General features: G+C 33.8%; 1 protein-coding gene across 1 annotated transcript in view; it reads left to right on the forward strand.

The window, feature by feature from the left end:
- The window catches only part of SCLT1 (sodium channel and clathrin linker 1), a 247,552-nt gene that overhangs the window by 89,558 nt on the left and 134,196 nt on the right, over nucleotides 1-23,798 (forward strand). Inside the window, exons 6-9 of the mRNA XM_061191093.1 lie at nucleotides 350-485; nucleotides 5,351-5,473; nucleotides 7,263-7,328; nucleotides 11,185-11,255. Coding sequence (XP_061047076.1) covers nucleotides 350-485; nucleotides 5,351-5,473; nucleotides 7,263-7,328; nucleotides 11,185-11,255 — 396 coding nt within the window. The remainder of the gene's footprint in view (nucleotides 1-349; nucleotides 486-5,350; nucleotides 5,474-7,262; nucleotides 7,329-11,184; nucleotides 11,256-23,798) is intronic.

Below are 23,798 nucleotides of genomic sequence, written 5' to 3' on the forward strand. Positions count from 1 at the left end.
CTAGATGAAATTATCATATTTAAAATTTTTTTCTGAATGACTTGTCAATTAATAAGGTATAATTTCAGAATTTTACCTCTTTAAAAAATTAAAATCTTCCTAGGACAAACTGAATTATGTATGTTTGAATTAATTATGACAAATTTAATTCATTCACAATCGTGATGTATTTTTTCTTATAGCACATTATTTAATGGTTTTAAAACACTTCTAAATTTAGAGGTTGACTTAAAAATGATTTTTGTGTAAATAGTGATTTTTTTGACCCAAATGTTTATTTAGTTGACCTGAAACAGTAATTACTATTACCAAAATTAGATTATTGTTGTGTTAACTGTTTGTTTCAAAGGTTGCACAGTGAATTAAAAGATGCTGTTGAAAAGCAATTGGAGTCCATTCCCTTTGGCACAGAGATGGGAAATGAGATATATACAGATGATGAAACAGTCAGGAATCTTCAAGAACAACTACAACTGGCCAATCAAGTGAGTGATATGTGTATTGAATTATATCCTAAATAAACAGAGAGTTTCTAAAAAATCTATAGTCAATCATTATTTATGAATGATAATAACAGAATATTGAAATTGTTAGCATAATGATTTTCTACAGTTTGCAAAATAGTTAACAGGTAACAAAGCTTGTCATATGTGCCCTCCCTGTATGTTATAAATGTAGTTGCCATGTATATATTTTAACTGAATCATAATTCTTTTGGCGTGATTTTTTAAGTGTTATAAAATATTTTAATGCCAAAGAAAATTTTAAAGAAAAGAATCAATTATCCACTTGCCTAAATTTACATTTTTCATTTTCCTGTGTTTTCTTTTGATACTGTTTTCTTCAATTTTCAAAGATTATAGAATTATATTTTTCTAAAGTTATGCTTCTTTTAGAATTATACTTTTTCTCCTTTTTTCCTCCTTCATGGTAATTGAAATATTTGGGAAGCTATATTGTATATATCCTGTTTTCAGCACCACAATTTTTTTTGGTTATATGTAAGGGAATTTTATTTTAATTTACAATTTTGCATCCTAGGTATCTCATATCTTTTATGGATTTTAATTCCATTCTTCTACCTTCCTGTGTGCCTCAGTTTCTTCATTTTATAAATGGGGATTAGAAATTCTTTATTACAATTTTGATTTTATAGATATCTGTGAAAAGTCATATTTTTTTATTCCTTGGAAATTTGGTTTTGGAATTCTTTGCTTTTGAAAGTGATATTTTAAGTTAATCAGATAGGTTGTGTCTACCTTGATAAGGAGCATTATGTAGCACTGAATTCTTTTTAATGTGTAAAGGGAAGGAATTTGAAAAATAATAGAGGCAAAAATAATGAGAAAAGCATGTTCTTTACTCTGTTCTAGACTAGTATTTCAGAAAGGATTTATTAATGTTGACATATAAATAAATGAAAATTAATGTAAACTTATAAATGCTTTCTAACAAGGTATTAAGTATGTCTTTTGAAAGCTGTGGCAGAATATGTATTTCTTATTACTCTTGAAAAATATTGTGACAGACCATATGTAAAAGTACACCTTCAACATAGACAATGATTATTTGTCAGTCATACCTCAATAAATCCAAAAAATTTTTTAATTTATAAAAAGAAAAAAGAGTGCAAAACTAGATAGGATTCGGTTTTTGTTTTCTTTTCTTTTTTTTGAAACTACAAATCTTATGTCTAAAAAGCATCTCCCTGTAGTACTTTTGTTGCTATAATTTCTTTTTGTTGTTGTTGTTGCTATAATTTGTATTGCTAAATTTTGTTCTTTTTTTTTTTAAACCACACTTGTTCTCTCGTTTCTCACCTCTTTCTCCTCCTATCTTCTCCTGCCTTTGCCTTTCTCCATCTCCATCTTACTTCGTACATATTATTTTTCTGATACCTTTTTGCTACATTTTGGATCATTACTTCACAGATGCTTTGGTGAGGTACAAGTTTGACCAGTCAAAAATGAAAAAGGAGATTTGTTAAAAACAAATTTTGCCACAATATCTGCAATGTATTTTGTATATAAGTACGGAATTTTAACTGAGAGTTTAGGCAATTTTATAAAGTATGAATAATAGAAAATGTTAATAAATCCATAAAATAATGTCAAATGTTAATTCTGCATATTACTTATACATACATGTTTATTAAATTTATTATTAAGTTCTAGTAAAACACATACAATTGTTTTGGTATCCATCACTAGATTGAAAGCCCTTTGTGTCGTGCGTGAAGACTAGGTGAATCCAAACTGAATAAATTTAAAACTCAATAAAATACAATTTATAGTAGAAAATTGAGAGAAAGAGGGAGAATTCTTTATTATATTATGCTTTAGTAAAGTAATAAGTCTAGAGAATTTAACAGAAGATTCAAATATCTTCATCCATTCCACAAATATTTATTCGGTGTCTATTATATATGAGGCACTGTGCTTAGTATTTATCATATACAGTGGAGAATGTTGGCTCCTACTTTTGTGAAACACACAAGCTTTTGGAAGAAAAGTGTGGTCAGACTTCTTGAGTTTGGTCCCCATTCTACTTTCTAGCTCTGTGATCTTGGGAAACTTCTTTGTGCTTCACCTTCTTCATTTATAAATGGAGATTATAATAATTCTTATTTTATGGAGTTCTTATGGTAATTAAAATTTTGAATCCCCATTAAGCACATAGGGTCATGCCTAGCACATGTGTGAGTTCATAAATCTACCTATTATTTTTATCATCTTTATCATTATTATTACTAAACAGCATGATAAAGCAGAATTAAAATTAGGTGCAAAAGGTTCTGTGTATCTCAAGTATAGTTGCTTTGGGAGCCAGTAGCACTAGTACAATATCAAGTACCTAACTAAATATTTTTAGTTTGGAGTATTTTGTTCTCCTATAATAGTGTGATTTTTAAAAATCTTTCTGGAGGGCAGTTTGGCAGTAAGAGCCCTAGAAATGTTCATATCCTTTAACCAATTAATTAGATGGTGACATCACATAGATGCTAGGAATCTGTCCTAAGAAACAGTATATAAAAATATATGAATAAATATATTCATTATAGTAATGTTTTGATAGTGAAAAATTGGAAATACTTTAAGAACCTAAAAATGTGGAATCACTTAAATTGTGTTTTTTCCAAATGATGCGTGATACATTAGTACAGTGGTTCTCAAATTTGAGTGTGTATCGTAATCACCCGAGGGCTTACTGGAATAAAGATTGTCACCCCCTCCCCCAAGTTTTTGATTCAAGAAGTCTAGGATATGGCTCAATAATTTACATTTCTAACAGGTTCTAAGGTATTGATGCTAGTCCTTTGAGAACCACTGGCTTAGGAGAATCTGGGCTTTCTTCTTACCATCAGGCACGTTTGGGAAACTGCAGTCTTTTGAGTTATGAGGCATTTTTTGGACTATTCTATTGAAAAGAAAGTAGTCTTAAGGAAATAAAATGAATTGTGCAGGGTCATTCAGCCAGAATTAGAAATCCAACCCAAATTCTGGCTCCAGATTCTGCTTTTGTCTACATATTTTTAAACTACATACGTTTTGGGCAAAACTAATCAATACTTTTGAAAGTCAGGATAAAGGTTATTTTGGGAGGATTGTAGTATCTGTAAGAAAGGGGCAACTGGCTTCTAGCTGCTGGTAATAATGTTCTCTTTCTTGAACTGGGTGCTGGTTACATGGGTGCACTCACTGTACAAATTGATGATTTGTGTGTTTCTGAATGCATGTTATGCCTCAGAAATAGTTTCCTTAAAGCTTATAAATGTATATTTATTTGAAATGTATACTCATTATGTTCCAAAAATGCATATCTTTTCACTACATCTTCTTACCTACTTACTAAAACTGAGAGAATTAGCTCTGACCTGGGATTTAGAAGCTTGGGCTTTAGGGACAAAGAGATGAAGGTTTCTTCTTGATTCTGTCAACAGCTTGCTGAGGTAGCTATACTTCAATTTTTAAAAAGTACATGCAAAAAAGAAAAAAAGAGAGAATAATGCTTTTTATATGCTAGCTTAAAGTTTCTCAACCTTTTTGGTTTCAGGACCCCTCTTCAGTGTGCTTAAGAATTATTGAGGACTCCAAAGAGTTTTTTTTGGGGGGGGTATTTATCATATTACTAATTAAAACTAAGACATTTTTAGAAACAAATGGGAGCATAAGAGTGCATTTTGGTAGCCATCAGAGCAATGACAACATCACACAGTACATCATATAAACTTTGGAAAACTGTACTGTACACTCATGAGAGGATGATAGTGAAAAAGGCAAATAATGTCTTCATATTATTATGAACAAAATTTTGTCTTCAAGGGTCTCCAATATCACTTTTGAGAATTACTATATTGAAAGAATAGTTAATGACCTGAAAAAAATTCTCATTATAAAATTCCAGGTGAAAAATAGACAATACAAACAGCACACTATGTGATTCCCAGTTTTTTTAAAGAAAAAAAAATGCAAAATTCTCCCCCCCCCAAATCACATTTATAAACAAGAGTACATCCAACATTCATAAAGATGTTTATATCCAGATGTTAGCAGTATTTATTATCAGGTGCTAAAAAATATTAGGTAATTTTATTTTCTTCTCTATTTTTCCGTACTTTCCTAATTTTCTATGATAAACATTTATTACTTTTGCAGTCAGAAAAAAACCTCTTGTACTTTACCAGGGACAGTTTTCATCAGTGATTTCTATGGCTTACACTTTCTGGAACAAGAAAGTGATTGAAAGGTTTTAATTTTAGCTATTAAATCTGAATAAAAAGAAAATTTCAAAGTAAGGAATTTTCATCTTTAGGTTTATTCTCTAAATAATTTTTTACATAAATTTATTTATTTATTTATTTTTGTCTGCATTGGGTCTTCATTGCTGCACACGGGCTTTCTCTAGTTGCAGCGAGCGGGGGCTACTCCTCGTTGTGGTGCGTGGGCTTCTCATTGCGGTGGCCTCTCCCATTGCGGAGCACGGCCTCCAGGTGCGCGGGCTTCAGTAGTTTTGGCTCGTGGGCTCTAGAGCGCAGGCTCAGTAGTTGTGGCGCACGAACTTAGTTACTCCGCGGCATGTGGGATCTTCCCGGACCAGGTCTCAAACCCGCGTCACCTGCATTGGCAGGCAGATTCTTAACCACTGTGCCACCAGGGAAGTCCCTCTAAATAATTTTATTTACAACTTTATATCATCAAAAATATTACAACTATACGATCTTAGACAAGTTCTATTTTTATTTTGTGACTTTATATTACAAGAACTCATTCTGTAAAAGAATATGATTCATTTGTACTATGCAGTAGCCTGCTAATAATTTAATGAGTTCTGAAATGTTTTTCTTTTATAGGAAAAAACTCAGGCTGTAGAACTCTGGCAGACTGTTTCTCAGGAGCTGGAGAGACTACAGAAACTTTACCAGGAACATATGACTGAGGCCCAGATGCATGTAGTTGAAAGTCAAAAACAAAAGGTAATCTTGGATTTCATGGTTTTCTTGTATATCAGTAAGAAGTTGCATTCTGGAGAAACTCAGTTTTGGAGAAGAATGCCTAAGTCTCTACTGCGTTATTTATGTTGGCAGTAAATTGATCTTCAGTGGTTAGAAATCTTTTGAACACATAAGATAATCAAAACAGTGCCTAGTGTACATAGGGTTTTATAATGTGATTAGCAACGAAAGCTGTATTTAGTGCTAATACACAGCTCTAAGATTATTATGTGTAAATGGATCTCCAAAACGTTTATATTCTTGATTTTTTTACCTGGTTAAAAAAGACAAAGACTGATCATTAGACCATGGACAGTGAAGAAGCCTGCTCAAATGTGATGACAACACTTGTGAAATGAAAATGTTAACAACCTTAAATGTGACCTTTTACTAAAATATGAAGTTTGTCTAACATAAATTAAGCAGAATAGGATTTTACAATAGGAAGGCTCTTAATGGTTATTAAGGACTTCTTTCTATCCAAAGCAAGAATCATTTTATATTCTTTTAAAATGGACATATAGCTTTTGCTTTATACCTCTGTTGACAAGAACTTAACTATCTCACAAGACCATCCATTCCATTGGAAAATCTACCTCCCTTATCTTTCCGTTGATTCTTTTTCTGCTAGGTATATTGAAATCTCTGGAGTAATTCCAATTCTGATTCCTTTCCTGTGGATTTTTGAGAAGGCAGCTGTTTAAATATACTGGTTATCATGCCTCTCTTCAACTCTCATTTATAGACTTTTCAAATTCCAGTTTATGACTGTTCCTATTATTATCACTATAACTGGGAATTTCTACCTAAAGAAGTCATGATAATACTTAATGATGCTTTGCAGTTTACAGAATGATTTTTCTGCACATGCCCTGGTTTGAAAATAATCCACGTGTAGTCTGTGCCGTAACACTTACCTCTGAGATCTGGAAACCATTTCTAATATAAGTTTGTTCTTTTAAGGCTGTTTCTTCATTAGGTCAATCAACTAAGCCATTGGGTTTAGGGGGTTTATTTCCACTTGAATAAGATCATTCTTATGCTATAGCTTTGCAATTAGGGTTTTTTTCTTTCCTTTTTTTTCTTTGACTGCACCTCTCAGCAAGTGGGGTCTTAGTTCCCCGACCAGGGATTGAACCCATGTCCCCTGCATTGGAAGGCGGATTCTTAACCCCTGGACCACCAGGGAAGTCCCTGCAGTTAGGGTTTTTTTTTGTTTGTTTGTTTGTTTGTTTTTGTATACGACTTAACAAGTAATACTCTGTCCTTATTTCCCTAGTTATCCATCAATCTTGAATTCTGTCCTCTGGCATATGATGTTTAATCCGATTATAACAGATAATCAAAAAACTTAAAACTTGTGGGGCATTCAAGCCATGAGAATTTTAAAGAAGGAGGAAAGGCACAATAACTCCTGTGCTGTGGTTTGTACTGTAGGTTTTGAATAGGTTTGAATATGGTTTTTCAATATTGGGTGAGGTCTCTCTAGCATATCTATCTACTAATGGATTGATTTCTAGAAATAATGATTTCACATAAAACATAAATAGCTACATTAGTTTCCACATTGCCACCTTATTTAATTTTGTAATCGTTAAAAAATTTTTAGCTTTTTATTTCTTCAACTGTTAATTCACACAGTACTTGTGAGAAGAAATAAAACTGATGTCATCTAGATTTAGGCATAATGATTTTAGCCTTGATTTTAGTTTAATTTTAAATATGGGTTGCAAACAAAATGCTATTTATGTATTCCCTCTTCCTACTACAGGATCAGCTGACCAATTTTCAACAACTGACCAAGCAACTTCATGTTACTAATGAGAACACAGAAATGGTAAGTGAAAATATCCATTTAATGCACTTGTTATATAAACTAGAAATTGTCACTGTAAGTAATAATGTTTATTTTTGCTAAGGCAAATCAACAAGAAAAAAATGCTTGAAATTAAAATAGGTAAGCAGTACCCTTTTCTTTTTATCTGTCTTTTTCTTTCACATTCAGCAGCATGACATGAGGGTTCACACTAGTTTCCAGAGATTTAAAGCTAACATCTATCTGAAATATATCCTAATCTGAAAATACTCTTAGAGTCCTTGGTAAGATTTCCTGAGAGTAATCTCGACTGTGAGCTCCTCAAGAGTAGGACTCATGCTTTGTTCTTAGTATTTCATCTAGAACATAGTTAGGTATACACTAAGAATGGTGGAACTTTTAGACAAATGGTAACCCAAATCCTTAAAAACACTAAAACACTAAGAATCATTTGTTAGTTGATTGACCACCACTCACCTAAATTGCTACACCTAAATTTCCCTCTAATTTTTTCCCAAAAGAAATACAATTAGCCTTCCTAGTTCTGCTCTTTACCTTTCTCCCCACCTCTCACTTTTATTTTCTTATTCTCTTCTTTTCCTTCTTGGAATTTTATTTCACCTCATTGTTGAGTAATAGGATTATGACATCCCAGGTAATTCCTCTCTTTCCTTTCTTCGTTTTGCTTAGTTTCCCTGCTAATTCAGAATTAGCAGGGTAGTACTTAATAAAAATGTCTTTGCTTAAGAGCGGAGTTGTGCCATCAAAAGTAAGTTTATCCAATTTTATTGTACTTAAAAAAACTTTCTCCTTTAACCATGTAAAAAATTATTAAATAAATTTCTCCCTATTTTACTTATGTTAACATTTGGAATTTCTAATCACTTGTGATTTTTGATAATATACTTCTTAGAGTTTTAAAATAGTATTAAAGTACTCCAAAATAAAATGATGACTGAGTTCCAGAATTAAGAGATGCTGTTTCTACATGACATTAATAGTGTAACCTACCATAACAATTGTTTATTCTTTTTCTCAGTATTTCCTAGAATTGTGCAGATTACATAATCCTTTGGTATTTTGTACCACAGGGCCCATATTTTATTATATACAACCCCAAATCATTCTGATGAAAGTCATAGAAAAACATATTTGAATATTTACAGGACATACTTTAAAAATTTCTAAGGCATTCATAGTTTTAGGCCAAAACTAAGAATAATAAGCTATGGATACAATAAAAGTGATAAGAAAGTGACAAGTTGGATTAAGCATTGTGTTATAAAGAGCAAAGAAAAGACTACCCTGGTTGTTAAAATAGAGGAAATTGGCTAAGAGGAATTTTTAAGACTTGAGTTTTTCTTAATGTATCAATCGTTAAGATATTAAACATGACTGTACTAAGTGTAAAGGAGGTTTAAGTGATAGTAAAGATTTTGTAAGTCTCAAAGAGCATTCCGAGCATGGTCATAGGAGCAAGTTTGAGTCAAAATCAAATAATTTCCATTAAAAAGTTTTCTGATTACATGAATAAACTCATGAAATGAATAGGTTCCTATAGATGTACAATAAATCGATGAGTATATAACAAGTAAATAAAATCGTTTATAACCAATGTACTTTAGTGACATGCTGAAGGTAAAATGCCCTGACCTGAATGGTACCTAAAAATACAAGTTTATATTTATTTATTTTTACTGTAGATGCAATAAGAGTTTACATTTCCTAGAAATTCTCTTTACTGAAATCATGTTTTTCTTGAGATTTACTCATCTCTATAAAATAACTCAAAAATATTTGTTAATTGCATACTAAGTTCCTTCTACTGCTATAGTTTCTCTAGTTGCAAAAGAAATGTGCATCTATCCACAAAGCCCCTGTCTAGTTGGAAAAACAGAAATGACATATGAAATAATCGGTGAATAAGGCACTAAGATAAATGATTGAAAGGGATTCTCTGGACCTTTATGAATCACCAGATTCTATAGTATTGATATAGTATATAATTATTTTGTGATCATAAATACAGAGCATCATAAAGCCATATTCAGATGCAGTTGTTGAACTCTTACTAGGCTTGCTAGCAAGTTATGTGTGTTTGTTCCCAACACCAGCTTCTTAAAATTCACGATTCTAATTTATACTTCTGCTAATTACTCTACAGAATCTACCTTCAAGGTGCTCCCAAGTAATAAAAAACACAAGCATTAATTATGCCAGTTCCAAGACTATATATAGTAAAACATGAATGGTACATTACAAACATTATAAAAGGGAATCAATTTGGCCTGAAGTCATTGAGACAGCTTTACAGGAGGATTTGAAATGATATTAAAGATCATCCTTTCCCTCAAGTGATACAGGCATCCTTCTATTAAATGCTTTACAGTTTAGATGATCCTCTAGCCTCTGCTTTGAATATCTCCTGTAAGAGATCTTGTCATTTCCCCAAAGAGCCTGTTCCTTTGAACTCTGATTATTAGAAAGCTGAAATCTCTCTTACCAGGCTTCCTCCCACTGACACATGGTTTTATCTTTGGGAGTAACATAGAACAAGCTCAATTCTTTTTGAAGTCAATCCTTCAGTTATTTGCATATAATCATATGTCTGTTGTAACTCATGCCCAGTGTTACAGTTTTTTGTTTTGTTTTGTTTTAACTTTTCTGGTGTGGTGTAATTTACCTACCTTTCATTATTCTATCTGTCTTTCTCTGCATGCCATAATTGGTCTCTTAAATTGTGGTCTGTGAATTGAATACTAAATTCTGTTCTGGAGTAGTTTACTTCCCGAGATAAAGATGAAGATGCAGTCCTCAGACTCTCTTTCATGTCTCAGTTAAGGCATTCATTCATTCACTCATTCATTCCTCAAAGGTATAAGTGCTTAGAATGTACTGAATCATGTGCTAGATGCTGGGAGTTCTGGGTGCAGCTGGTCTTCAAAAACAGGCTCATGTTGTAGCCAGGAATATAAGTAGACTTTAAACATAGTACTTAAGTACAGTGCAATGTGCATTGTAAAAGTATATGTAAAGTTTTATCAAAATGCAAAAAGGAAGCAATCAGCTTTGCCTTAGAGTGACCACACAGGTTATGCAGGGATGAATGCTGGCTGAATGAGGACATCCCAAGTAGAGGGAAATAGAAAAGTGTATTAAAAATATGAAGTCAATGAAGTTGGGGGTAAAACCAGCACTTATGGAAGATAATCAGTTCCTGTAGAAAATTTTATTCTACAGTTGGAAGACTGCTTCATAACTTACTTTAGCATTAGCAGACCCTGAGGAAAGGGTTCCAGAGCATGTCATTTATTTGGGAGATAATACCATGAAAAACCAGTAGGGGAGTGGAGAAACAAGACTAGGAAGGGAAGAGAAGGCAGCCAATAAAGGGTTTTTAACAATCAAGCAAATTAACACTGTGGGTAACTGAAACTTAATCCCACTGCTGAACTGTTGAAGCCGGTAAAGAAACAGCCTCAGTTATTCCACCACAGGGCATGGGAGTTGGGGATTTTTACCCACCAATTCCATTCGGTCATTGTTTTGGGGCTCTTGCAGAACAGGCTGGGGGCATGAATTCTATGCCACCTATATAGCCTTCTGCATAGTTTGGTGAGCAAAGGAGGCTCAGAAGGCCAGAAAAAGCCAGAAGACACAGAAATGCAAATGCAGGTAGTTTGAAGGGAAGCAGGTGTCCCCTGAAGTAGTGAAGGCAGGGAAAGATGGCCAGGGTTATCTTTTATCATTAAAAAAATCTAATCATTATCATGACTTCATTTCATTTTTTTCTACTCATATACCTTGTAGTTAGTCTTTAAAGATACAGTTTTAAATGTTCTGATACTGAATGTTTCTATTTTTTTTCTTTTGGCAGACTAATCAACACTTTTTGAAAACAGTAACTGAACAAAATGTGGAAATCGAGCAACTCCGAAAACAACTTAGGTATTTTCAAAAATGATTTTTGTTATTTTATTAATAATTACTTTTCTTCAGGGGAAGCGCTGGTGTCATAATTTTTCCCGTGAGTTTTTTTTTTTCTTCCTCCCTTTTAAGCTTCTGTCAGTAGCTTCTTGTGTGCATGATATTTTGGGACAAGAAGAAACTGAAATCAAGACTATTAGTCAGGCGACAACTCTAATACATATATGTGAAGGGCTGTTCCATGATGGCAAAACCAGTGCTTATGGAAGAAAATCAGTCCTCTTCCTGGGACTTCTGGGAACCAAGCCAGCCCCTCCATCAGCCCCCAGGGCCTTGCCTTCTGGACACCCCAGGGCCCATCGGCCTCTGGACACTGTCTTCCCACCAGAGCCCCGCCCTCCTCCGGGGGCTGTCTGTAATGGCCCGCAGATCCCCAATTCCCGGATCCCCTCTTCCCCACCCCCAGGCAGGGGCAGAATAAATGTTTATATGGATTTTAGAGCTCAAAAAAAAAAAAAAAGAAAGAAAGAAACAAAGAAAATCAGTCCTCTTAAAAATTTTTTCTACATATATCTTTCTTTGGATTTTCCCATAAGCAGACCCTAAGAGTTTGAAAGCACATAGTTTATTTAGAGGTAATACCAGTAGAGGTAATACCAGGATACCAGGAGAGGAGTGGGGAAGTGAGATAAGGAAGGGGAGGAGAAGGCAGCCAATAAGGGGTTTTTAAAAACCAGGCAACTTAATACTGTATGTCTATATTATGGTCCAGTGGTTTAAAAATCATTGCGTCAATAGACTTCACAGGAAAAACTCTAAACGACAAAAAAAACATTTTTTCACGTTTCATTCCCCTTAGTCATAATACTCAAAATTCAGAAGCTTAGTCATATAAGGTTTTTTGCTGTGATTCTGTCATGTAGAAATATCTTTAAATTGTAATGTAAATTTATATTTTACAAAAATTGTAAGTTACTGTTTTTTAAATGAACCTTGCTATTTATTTTTCCTACCATCATGTATTTTGCCCTGCAAATGCATTATATTGGTTTTGTTTTAAAGGAAAACTTATTTCACACAATTTTTTTATTTTACAAAATTTTATATACCACTTTTTATATTTTTATCTTATTACCTAATGAACTTTTAAATTTAATTTAATAAATTTACCTTCTTTTCCCCTAGACATTTTTACTTGTTGGCTCTTATTTAGTTCTTCATATTTCTTTCAAAGTTATTGATTTTGCAATTTAAAATACTAATGATTTATTTAATTGCAAGATCTTCTTCCTCTTTTTTTCAAAATAGAAGTAGCTTTTTAAATTATAAAAGTAATGGAAGTTCATTATAAAAATACTTTAGATAGTATGAAAATATATCAAATTGCAGTACAATTCTGATAGTAAGTTATTACAGACTCCACAGGTTAAGAGCACAATCCCCAATGTGACTACACTCACTCAGATGCCAGCCACAAGTTCAGGGGTCCCCAGGCCACTCACACCTCTGACCAATTGAATACAAATGTGGGTGTTCTCACTAACCCCCCAGGATCAATAGTTCTTGAAAATGGCTCAGAGAACTCAGGAAAGCACCATACTTGTGATTAAAATTTTATTATAAAGGACATAAATCAGAACCAGCCAAAAGAAGAGACTTAACTGGGTGAGATCTAGGAAGGTCCCAAAAGCAGAGCTTCTGTGTCCTCTGCCCATGGAATCAGGGTGTGTCAACATCCTGGCACAGCAGTGTGTTCACTAACCAGGAATCTCACCTAAGCCTCAGTGTCCTGAGTTTTTATTGGGGTTTCATTATGTGCATTTGATTTATATTCAATGTAAATAAATTTATATTATAATTAAATGGTATTTATAATGACTGCATCATAGAGCAAAACCCTATATGAATAAGCTGAATTTTAAGTGTTATGACTGATCAAATGAATCATTGATCACTTGATTGAACTTAATCTCCAGACCTCCTTCCCTCCCTGAGAGTCAGGAGGTTGGGCCTATATCAGGTTGGCTCAAAGCTCCAACCCTCTAATTACATGGGGCCTACCGTGAGTCATTTCATTAACATAAACTCAGGGGTAGTCCCAAGTGCCTACCATGAATAACAAAGATACTGCTATTACTTGGGAAATTCCAAGGGTTTATATGCTCCATCCTAGAAACTTAGACAAAGACCAGACAAATTCTTTATTATACAACTCTTTTTAAGTGGAAAATAAAAATCTCATAATTCCATTATTTAGAGTTAACTATTATTAACTTTTTAAATGTATAACTTAGGTTTGTGTATTTAAAAGTATTTTAGTTAAAAAAGGGGGGGATGATATACACACTGTCTAATAGCCTAATTGTTTTTTCTTATAGATTATATGAATATCATATCAATATTATCAACCATAACATTATATAGTATACTATTATATGGATGTGTTATATTTATTAGTTAAATTCTTATTCACTTTCCACTGTTATTCCTTTTTCATCTTTAGTAGGATATTTAGTAGCCTTTTTATAGGCTACTTTTTCATTGAACATTACAGTTAGAGCAGTTTTAGAACAGTAAATACATAATAGTTAGCCGTAAGTTAGTCTTGGATGTTATTATTGTTTATTGTTATTATTAAATAAAATTTTAGTACTACTAAAGAAATTTAAGTGAATCTTATCTAATTAAGACATTTAAAAGAAAGACCAACTTGGTTGAATGTTTTGTTATACATTTTTTTAAACTTCCTTTTAAAATTGTTTTATGATAAAAACACTAGACTAAATCATAAACTGACAGAAATATAAGGCATGGCAGAACAAGTCCATAATCATAGTAAGGATTTTAACTCTTTAAGTGACTGATAGAGATAGAAGATGTGATTTATGTGATTAACAACTTGATCTAACAGACATCTCTGAAACATTGAATCCATTTATTTAATAAATATCTAGCAAGCATCTACTATGTGCCAGGCTCTACACCTGGGGTATATCAATGTATAATACAGTTGAAGACTTCTGTCCTTTTGGAACTTACATCTAGCAGGAGCAAGCAGACAATAAACAATATCTCAGTAGGTTAGGAGGCAATAAGTGCTACAGAAGAACAAAACAAAACAAAAGATCAGGATGAGAGATCTGGAGTGCTAGGGGCAGTGGTGAAGTTGCAGTTTATTTTTAATAGAGTATTCAAAGTAAGCCTCCCTAAGAGGTTGAGAGTTGAACAAAGACTTGAAGGATGTGAACAAATAATCCATGCAATACAGGGAAAGTGTCTAGAGTAAAGAACTTGCCATTGCAGAGGTGGAAATGTGCTTGGGGAACAGCGAGGAAGCTAGATGCCTCTTATATATTGCTGAGTAACAAACCATTGCAAAACTTGGTGACTCAAAGCAATAACTTATTTAGATTACGATTTGGGAGAGAAGAGAACAGGTTTTCTGGTCTGGGCCTGCAGGGCTGATATCTACTGAACTTGTCTATTTGTCTCTAGCCAGCTGGTCGGTCTGCTAGCAGGATGGTCTGGTAGTTGGCAGCAGATGATAAACCTGTCTGGCAACAGGCAGTCTCTTCACCAGGTCAACAAGGCAAATCTTACCTCTTCACTTGGCTGTTCCCCAGAATAGCAAGAGAGCAAATCCCAACGTACAAATACTTTCCAAGTCTCTCTTGGATCATATTGGGTTGACCAAAAAGTGCCTTTGGTTTTTAAATAAAAATAAAAGACACATTTTTCATTTTCACCAAGAACTTTATTGAACAACGTATTCACCCTTTTGTTCCACTACCTTCTGCCATTTTTCAGGCAGCTTCATAATTCCATCTTCCCAAAACTTTTTATCTTTTTGAGCAAAGAACTATTCCAGATGTCTTTTACAGTCCTCCAGGGAATTGAAATTCATTCCATGAAGAGAATTTTGTAAAGACTGAAATAAATGGAAATCTGAAGATGCAATGTCTGGCGAATATGGCGGATGAATCAGAATTTCCCAGCCAAGCTGTAACCGTTTTTTGCCTGGTCATCAAAGAAACATGCGGTCTTGCATTATCCTGATGGAAGATTATACATTTTCTGTTGACTAATTCTGGACGCTTTTCATCAAGTGCTACTTTCAGTTGGTCTAACTGGGAGCAGTACTTATTGGAATTAATCGTTTGGTTTTCCAGAAGGAGCTCATAATAAAGGACTCCCTTCCAGTCCTACCATATACACAACATCACCTTCTTTGGATGAAGACCGGCCTTTGGTGTGGTTGATGGTGGTTCATTTCACTTGCCCCATGATCTCTTCCATTCCACATTATTGTACAGTATCCACTTTTCATCACCCGTCACAATTTGTTTTAAAAACGGAACGTTTTCATTACTTTTAAGTAGAGAATCACATATGGAAATACGGTCAAGGTTTTTTTCACTTATGTGGAACCCAAACATCAAAGCGGTGAACATAACCAAGCTGGTGCAAATGATTTTCAACGCTTGATTTGGATATTTTGAGTATGTTGGCTATCTCCCGCGTGGTATAACATTGATCGTTCTCACTTAATGTCTCGATTTGATCGCTATCAACTTCAACTGGTCTACCTGACCGTGGAGGATCGTCCAGCAAGAAATCTCCAGCACGAAACTTCACAAACCACATTTGACATGTTCAATCAGTCACAGCACCTTCTCCATTCACTGCACAAATCTTTTTTGTGTTCCATTTTTACCTTTTATGAAATAATAAAGCATAATATGCCAAAAATGTTGCTTTTTTCCTTCCATCTTCAATATTAAAACGGCTACACAAAAATTCACCAATTTTGATGTCTTTTTTTAAATGCACACTGATATGACAGCTGTCACATACAATCTAATAAAATTGTTTCAAATGAAGTTAAAGACAACTAAGTGTTACTAGAGCCATCTTATGGAAAAAACTGAACGAACCTTTTGGCCAACCCAATACTTGGTAATTTCTCATGGCAAAGCAAGTCACATGGTCAACCCAAATTCAAAGGGTAGGGAAAAAGATACCCCTTTTGATGGGAAGATTTTCAACATCATGCTGCAAAGATGTGAATAAGAGAGAGAATAATTTTGGACCACTTTTACAGTTTCTCACTCTAGTATATCTGGAACACAGTAAACTAGGAAGAGGGTAGTAGTAGATAAGGTCAGAAATGTTACAGATGGTGGGAAACAAGGTGATATGGGACCTTGTAGGCCATTGTGAGGACTTTGATTTTTTACTATGGATGAAATAGAAATAGTTTTTAACGGAAAATTGACATGATCTGATTTATATTTTAATGGGATTGATCACTCTGACTGCCATATTGAAAATAGACTTGTAGGGAGGCAGAACATGGAAGCAGGGAGACTCGTTCCAGCTGGATATCAGTTAAATACCCAAAGTAGTTTATGAGTGTATGTGTTCTGAAAAATGTTAGAAATAATAACCTTAGGAACTAAAGAGAAAAAAAAGATTTAACTAGGTGTTGAGTTATAGTAAACATTATTATTAAAAATCAATGGTGAGAGGATGGATCAATGCTTTCGCCTGTTCCTCCTGCTAAGAACAACTAAAACCCCAGGGCATAAATACAAAACAAACATAGGAAGACCGAAAGGTGGAGAGAAGAAAGCAGATTGGCTAGGTGCCTCAGGATCCAAGGAATGACCCTGTGGTCGGTTCCCTTGACTTTTTGATTTGAGTTTTGTTTTTGCTTTTTTGCCCCATACATCCCAGAGTTGGAACAGAAGAAGCCAGCAATCTGACAATACCAGCAAGGCACAGACCAAAAAAGAAAAGTGCCAACAAAGACTTTCTCCCTCTAGCCAAAGGACCAGGAAAGGAGAAGCCAAGCATGACAAAAAACTTTGAACAATCACCTCTCTACTCTAGCCAGGTACCAAAGGAAAAAAAACTATGGACCCACCTGTACCCATCCTAGAAAGGCCTAGTATGGAGTTTGGACTTCTACCTCTACCTCGCAGTAAAAGACAGCCCCTTATCCCCCCAAAGGAAAGGTATCAGAGGAAATAAACTAAAATAATCTAAAACCTATTTGATAGGTTTCTATCAAAGTCACTCATCATGCCAAGAATCAGGAAAATCTCAATTCAAATGAAAAAGACAATCAGTAGACCCAACACTTAGATGACAGAGATGTTAAAATTATGTGACAAAAATTTTAAACAGCCATCATAAAATGCATTAATGAGAAATTACGAACAAGCTTGAAACAAATGAAAAACATTCCCAACAAGGAAATGGAAAGTCTCAGCAAGGAAATACAAGATATACAGATGAACTAAATGGAAAATTTAGTTGGTTGGGAGCATTAAATTCTCTAATGAGAATAAGTCTTCCCACATCTTTAAAATCAGAATAGAGTTCATATTAAAACCCCTATAGTGTGTGTGTGTATGTGTGTGAGAGAGAAACTTGATAATCTAATCCTAACATCATGAAATGGTAAAGTGTCATTTATGAAAACAATTCTATAGAAGAATAAAATACAGTGTTATTTACAAGAACTTGAGTTTGGCAACATAGAACAGAAGGAAGAATATATGTATAGTACATGACAGAGGTGGCGTTATAAATCAGTAGGGAAACAATTATGTTAGGAATTGTTGCTATCTATGGAAAAAAAAAAGTGTGAAGTTTTGCTTTTCGCATTTAGACATTTACATGGTTTTATGGATTAAATAAGTAAATGTAAAAATGAAAAGCTTTGCATATTTTAAAATATCTGAAAATCTCCCTTTAATAAATTTTGCTAGGGAAGTACTTCTTAATCAAAATTTAAATGCAAGCCAAAAAGGAAAAGATTGATATATTTGAGTATGTTAAAATGTAAAACTTCTGTTACAAAAATTAATATAAGTCAAATGAAAAGGCAACCCACAGTCTGTGAGAAGACATTTGCAATGCATGTAACTGGCAGCGTGTTAGTGTTGAGGATACATTACCTAAGCATCAATAAAAATAAAAATCCATAGACTATTGGGCAAAGGATATGAACAAACATTTCAGAAGTCATAGCAGTCAGGAAAATGCAAGTTAAATAATGAGATACTACATCAGACCCAGTTATCAATGTCAAAAATATAATGTGGAGTGTAATAATAACAAGGTACCAAAGAAGACTGCAGTATTATGCAATTCATATACATTTCAAATGTTTTAATCAGTAATGTGTATTGATTATGTATATGTATGTTTTAGTTATACAATATACATATATATTTAGTTATATATTCATATTGCCATATATAGTAAAATAATTTTAAAGTATGTGTCGGTACATATATATATACACATATTCGTATATATATAGTGTGTGTGTGCACGCGCATATGCTATTAAAGAATTAAATAAAAACATTTCCAGAAATAGTATGCCCTAATTTTCAAGTTAGTGGTTATGTCTAGTGATTGTCTACAAGTAGACTATTTGTAGAAGTAGGGAATTATAGGTGGCCTAGGTGTCTGCCACTAAGGAAATGGATAGTAAAATGTGGTAATTGCATCCCATGGAATACTGTGCATCATTTAGAAACATGTATTTACATGTAAAGATGTAGTAACAGCAACATAGGTAGATCTGGAAAACAAGGTGTATATTAAGAAAGTAAAAAGAGATATGGATCTATAGTACAAAAACACATACATGCAAATAACAATGTATGTTTTACCAGTATATGTATATATCCATGGATATATCATATTTTAATGTGAACCTACAAAATGAAGGGGAATGAGAGAGCGATTGGGAATGAAGAGGAAAACAACGAAAATAAACAAATAAGAGCAGGTCTTTCACAGCTAAAAGTCATGGGTAGATAATGGGGTTATGGAAAGAATACTGTGATTAACTCAACTCTGCACTCAAGATTCAAAAAAGAGTAGAAGAAAAAAGAGAATATGAGATTTATGGTATATGTGGGATAAGTCTGGGTGTGGAGATTTTGGAAGGAAAATGAGTAAGGAAACTGGTTCATAAAGACCGCTATGATATGATGATAATGAAAATAGAAAATAAAAATGCAAATAAAAGGCTATATAGAGAGAAAATGGTGATATTGGGCTAAAGGACGGGAAAAATCGTGAAATTTTATGGCTAAAGTTATCTTAATCATTTAGTTCAAGTTCCTAAATTTATGGAAGAAAACCAAACTGAACCAAAGTCTCAGAAATTGTCTTGTCCAGGGTTGCACCACAAATTCAAAGAGGAGCCAAATTAGAACTTGCATCTTGTAATTGCTCATCTAGTGAGTTTCTAAACCTGACTTTCTGACAGTATTCACAGCAGTAAGGAAGTCAAGAATGAGAGTTGATTGTTAAAGAAAGAATGATGAGTGGATACATTGTTTTTTGACAACTGTGTCATTTGGCTTTTGGACATTTGGGCCTAAAGATTATAAATTGGAGATTAACAAAGCTAGTTTGGGTTTTCTAAAGCCTAAAATGTCTTAAGTGTTTAATTGTCCATGAGCAACTTGGCCATAATATTTACTGACAATATTCCATAGCTTAACACTAAGCAGTTCAGAGTTGTATACATAAAACTATGCTTGCTTTTCCTGCCACAGATTTGAAAGAACATAAGGATAAGCAGATGCTTCTTTTAGAGAAAAGGATGTTGCTTTCAAGTTTGACAGATTCTGAATGATGGGCATATTGATATTACCAGAATTTAGGTTTTGAGATGCCCTATATATCCATGCCAAGAATAACTACATTAGAAACTCTTTAAACACTAGCTTTGTTTAAGTTTGTACTTAAACTGAAAACATATTAGTTTCATTTGCTGTCTGATGTTATGGTGCAAAAAAAAAAAATGAGAATCATGTGAATTTATAATTAAAGCTTTTATCGTTTTCCTTTTTGAGAGTTTCTGCTGATACCCTATCATAGCAGAGAAAACTTGTCAGCCTAGTTTGAAAGAACCTTCATTCACCTGGTCCTTCCCAACCCTCTAGTTATGTACAATAGTCATTTTGCTGTTTCTCATGGAAGAACTTTTGGTCCCTTCCTTGTTGCCTTTGATCATTATTCTGTTTTGTAGAAAATTTATAATTTTATAAATCTGGTTAAAACTTGCCTTCTCCAGGAAGACGTCTCTGGTTCATTCCGCCAGATTTTTACTCTTCTTTTCTTGTGGATATACTGAGCATTTATTCATTTTAACTGAGATTGTGTGCTATTTTTCTTCAGGTGATTTTTTGTCATATATATTTGTTTATAATGTGTATCTAGCTGAGTTATGGAAATATTTTTCAAGCCATATGTGCTCAGATTTCATATCTGCCTTGTAAAATCTTTGAAGGAAAAGATTTCATTTGTGTATATCTTTCAGGAATAACCAATATTACCTTTGTAAAAGAATGTATTGTAAAGATTGACTCTAAAGCATTTGCACAGGGGTTCATATTATCTTCTCATCAGAGTGGCATTATCAGAATATTTATTAGAAAAAAATTTTAGCCACTAAGGAATGATCTCATTAGCAGACATAGATAACTGTTGTCATATAAACAATCTATAACTTATCAATCTATTTATTTTGTATTTATTGAGAACTTATAGACGTATGTGCTCTGAGTTTAGAAATAGTCTTTAATAAGTTTATGTATGATATGACAGCCTCAAAATTGTTGAAATTTGACCTGTTTCATCTCATGTACACTTTTGTGGCTTCAATAATCTCTAAAGGTAAGAGCCCCTTAAATTTTTGTAGCTTGAGGTTCTCCTGGTTATCTCCACCCAGATACGTCAGAAGCACTAAACTAAGCTTGTTATTATATCTCCTGAATCTTCCCTTTGTGTTTATAAATGGCATCATCCAGTTTCTGCTTCAGAAAACTAGGAGGTATCCTAAATTCTTTTCTGTCCCAACTCTACCTTCTAAATGTCTCTCAGATCCTTCACCTCTGCATCATTATATTGTTATTGCCTTTGCCCAGTCCGTCGTCTCATCTGAGCTACTGCAGTAACCTTCAGTTTGGCTTACCTCTTCTCCATCTTCCTTTTTTGTACTATCATCAAAGTGATCTTTCAAAAATAGAATCTGAACATGTCAATCTCCTTCAGTGGCTACAAAATGCCTATGGGATATAATCCAAATTTTCTAGCATGACATGAAGTCTTCTACGACCTGACCCCTGGCTACTTAACTCTATATCTTGTCACCCTGCATCTCAATTTCCTGAACTATTGTTAGTTTCCCAAACAAGCCATGCTATTTCGTAAATCCCTACCTTTGCTCACGTTGTTCAGGCTGCCTAAAATGCCCTTTCCTGATAAATATCTTCTCAACTTTCAAGGTTCAGAAGTGTGCTGTCTTCTAGAAATCATTTTCTGAATCTTTGTTTCTTCCTCCCCAGGTAGAACCAAACATGCCTTCCTTTGTGCCTCAGCTGTAGACTGCACATGTATCTGTCACAGTATTTTTAACACTTTAATGTACTTAATTCTTTGCAAATCAATCTCTGTTTGCTAGTTTTTAAGCTCCTTAAAGGCGTGGATCATAATTTAGCCGTTTTTACCTTGCCATCATCTAAGACAGTGCTAGATACATGGCAAATGCTCAAAAAAACCTTTTTGAGTCATTAAGTCAGTTAATTAATTAAATTGCACTTCACCAGAGGGGCAAAGCTGAACTAATTTACGTGGGTTTTCTATTTGTGTATTTTACCATTGATCTTTTGGGGCACAGCTGTCATTATTTAGAAAATTATATTTTATATTCTTCAGCCATGCAGTAATATGTGTCCAGTTAGTAGTCCTGTGTGATGAAGTCTCGCGCCATCCTGCTTTATCTTGCCCAGTCGTGAGTCATCATTTTGTCCACTGTATCCCGCCGTATCCCATCACTTGTGGGGTCTCGGCTATCAGATTGACACTCAGGGTACTGCCGTGTTTGTGTTCAAGTAACCCTTATTTTACTTAATAATGGCCCCAAAGCACACAAGTAGTGATGCCGGCAATTCAGATTTGCCAAAGAGAAGGCTTAAAGTGCTTCCTTTAATGAAGAGGTGAAATCTCTCTATTTACTAAAGAAAGAAAAAAATCTTCTGCTGAGGTTGCTAAGATCAATGGTAAAAACGAATCTTCTATCCGTAAAATTGTGAAGAAGTAGAAAGAAATTCATGCTGATTTTGCTGTTGCACCTCAAACTGCAAAAGTTACAGCCACAGTACATGATAAGTGTTAGTTAAGATGAAAAAGGCATTAAATTTGTACAGTGAGAGAGAGAGAGAGAGAAAGACCACATTCACATAACTTTTATTACAGTATATTGTTATAATTGTTTTATTAGTTATTGTCAGTAATCTCTTCTTGTGCCCAATTTTAACTTTACCATAGATGCGTACGTATAAGAAAAAACATGGTATACATAAGGCTCAGTACAATCTACAGTTTCAGGCATCCCCTGAGAGTCTTGGAACATATGGGAACTACTGTATATGTACCTTTGCGAGGTAATAGTTTTATTTTAGCTGAGATAACAGATTTTTCTCAGATGTTTCATGTTCCAATTTGAATAATATTGCGTCTTTTATTATAAAAATGCTATGGAAATCTGGAATTCATGGATCACTAGTTTTGATTCATAGTGTCTCTTGGAAACTGTCCCATGTGAGAAATGGCCCTGAGCAGATGTGCTTAGTCATAAGAATTGCCAGACAGCTCCTTATGTGTTGGCAGCTAGTTTTCTGAGCATAGAAAACACGTTTTAAGATAAAAAATAGGTTTTTGCTGTCAGTTTCCTATCTCTTCACACTGTTTTACTTTAATGTTATTTAAGGGGTTAGTTGGTCACCCCTTATTCAAAACTGTTTGTATCTTTCCCACTTAATCTTTCAGGGGTGTAAAGAAGAATATGAGACTTTACTTCTAGAACCTACTGGTCAAGAGCAGAAACAAATTCATAACTTCATTGTTTGGAACTTTTGCCTCTAATAGGTGATTACTAGTTTATTTCAAAATATGTATTTTATTGATAATTATAATTTTATTTTGCAAACACTCCACGTTTGCACACCTAACCTAAAAGTGCGCTTCTGTGTGGTGTGAAGTATAAAGAGCATAGGTTTTGAAGTCAGACAGCTCTAGATTAGTATTCTTATTTTTAATTTTCTATTGACTTGGGCAGGTTGCTTAACTGAATGAATTTTAGCTTTTTTTTATTTTTTAAAAAATTTTTATTGGAGTATATTTGATTTACAATGTTGTGTTAGTTTCAGGTGTACAGCAAAGTGAATCAGTTATACATATACATGTATCCACTTTTTTTAGATTCTTTTCCCATATAGGCCATTACAGAGTATTGAGTAGAGTATCCTGTGCTATACAGTAGGTTCTTATTAGTTATTTTATATATAGTAGTGTGTATATGTCAATCTCAATCTCACAATTTCTTAATCTCTGCAATAGAAATAAAATGAGCTTCCTTGAGTGTTGCAGTGTACTATAATTCTTATTGTCTTTGCTCTTCTGTATTCTACTTTAGTATCCAACCTGTGTAGGTAGGCTTGTATGATATTTACAAATCAGTTGCTAATAG

This window comes from Eubalaena glacialis, chromosome 5 (assembly GCF_028564815.1).
Source record: "Eubalaena glacialis isolate mEubGla1 chromosome 5, mEubGla1.1.hap2.+ XY, whole genome shotgun sequence".
Lineage (NCBI taxonomy): Eukaryota > Metazoa > Chordata > Mammalia > Artiodactyla > Balaenidae > Eubalaena > Eubalaena glacialis.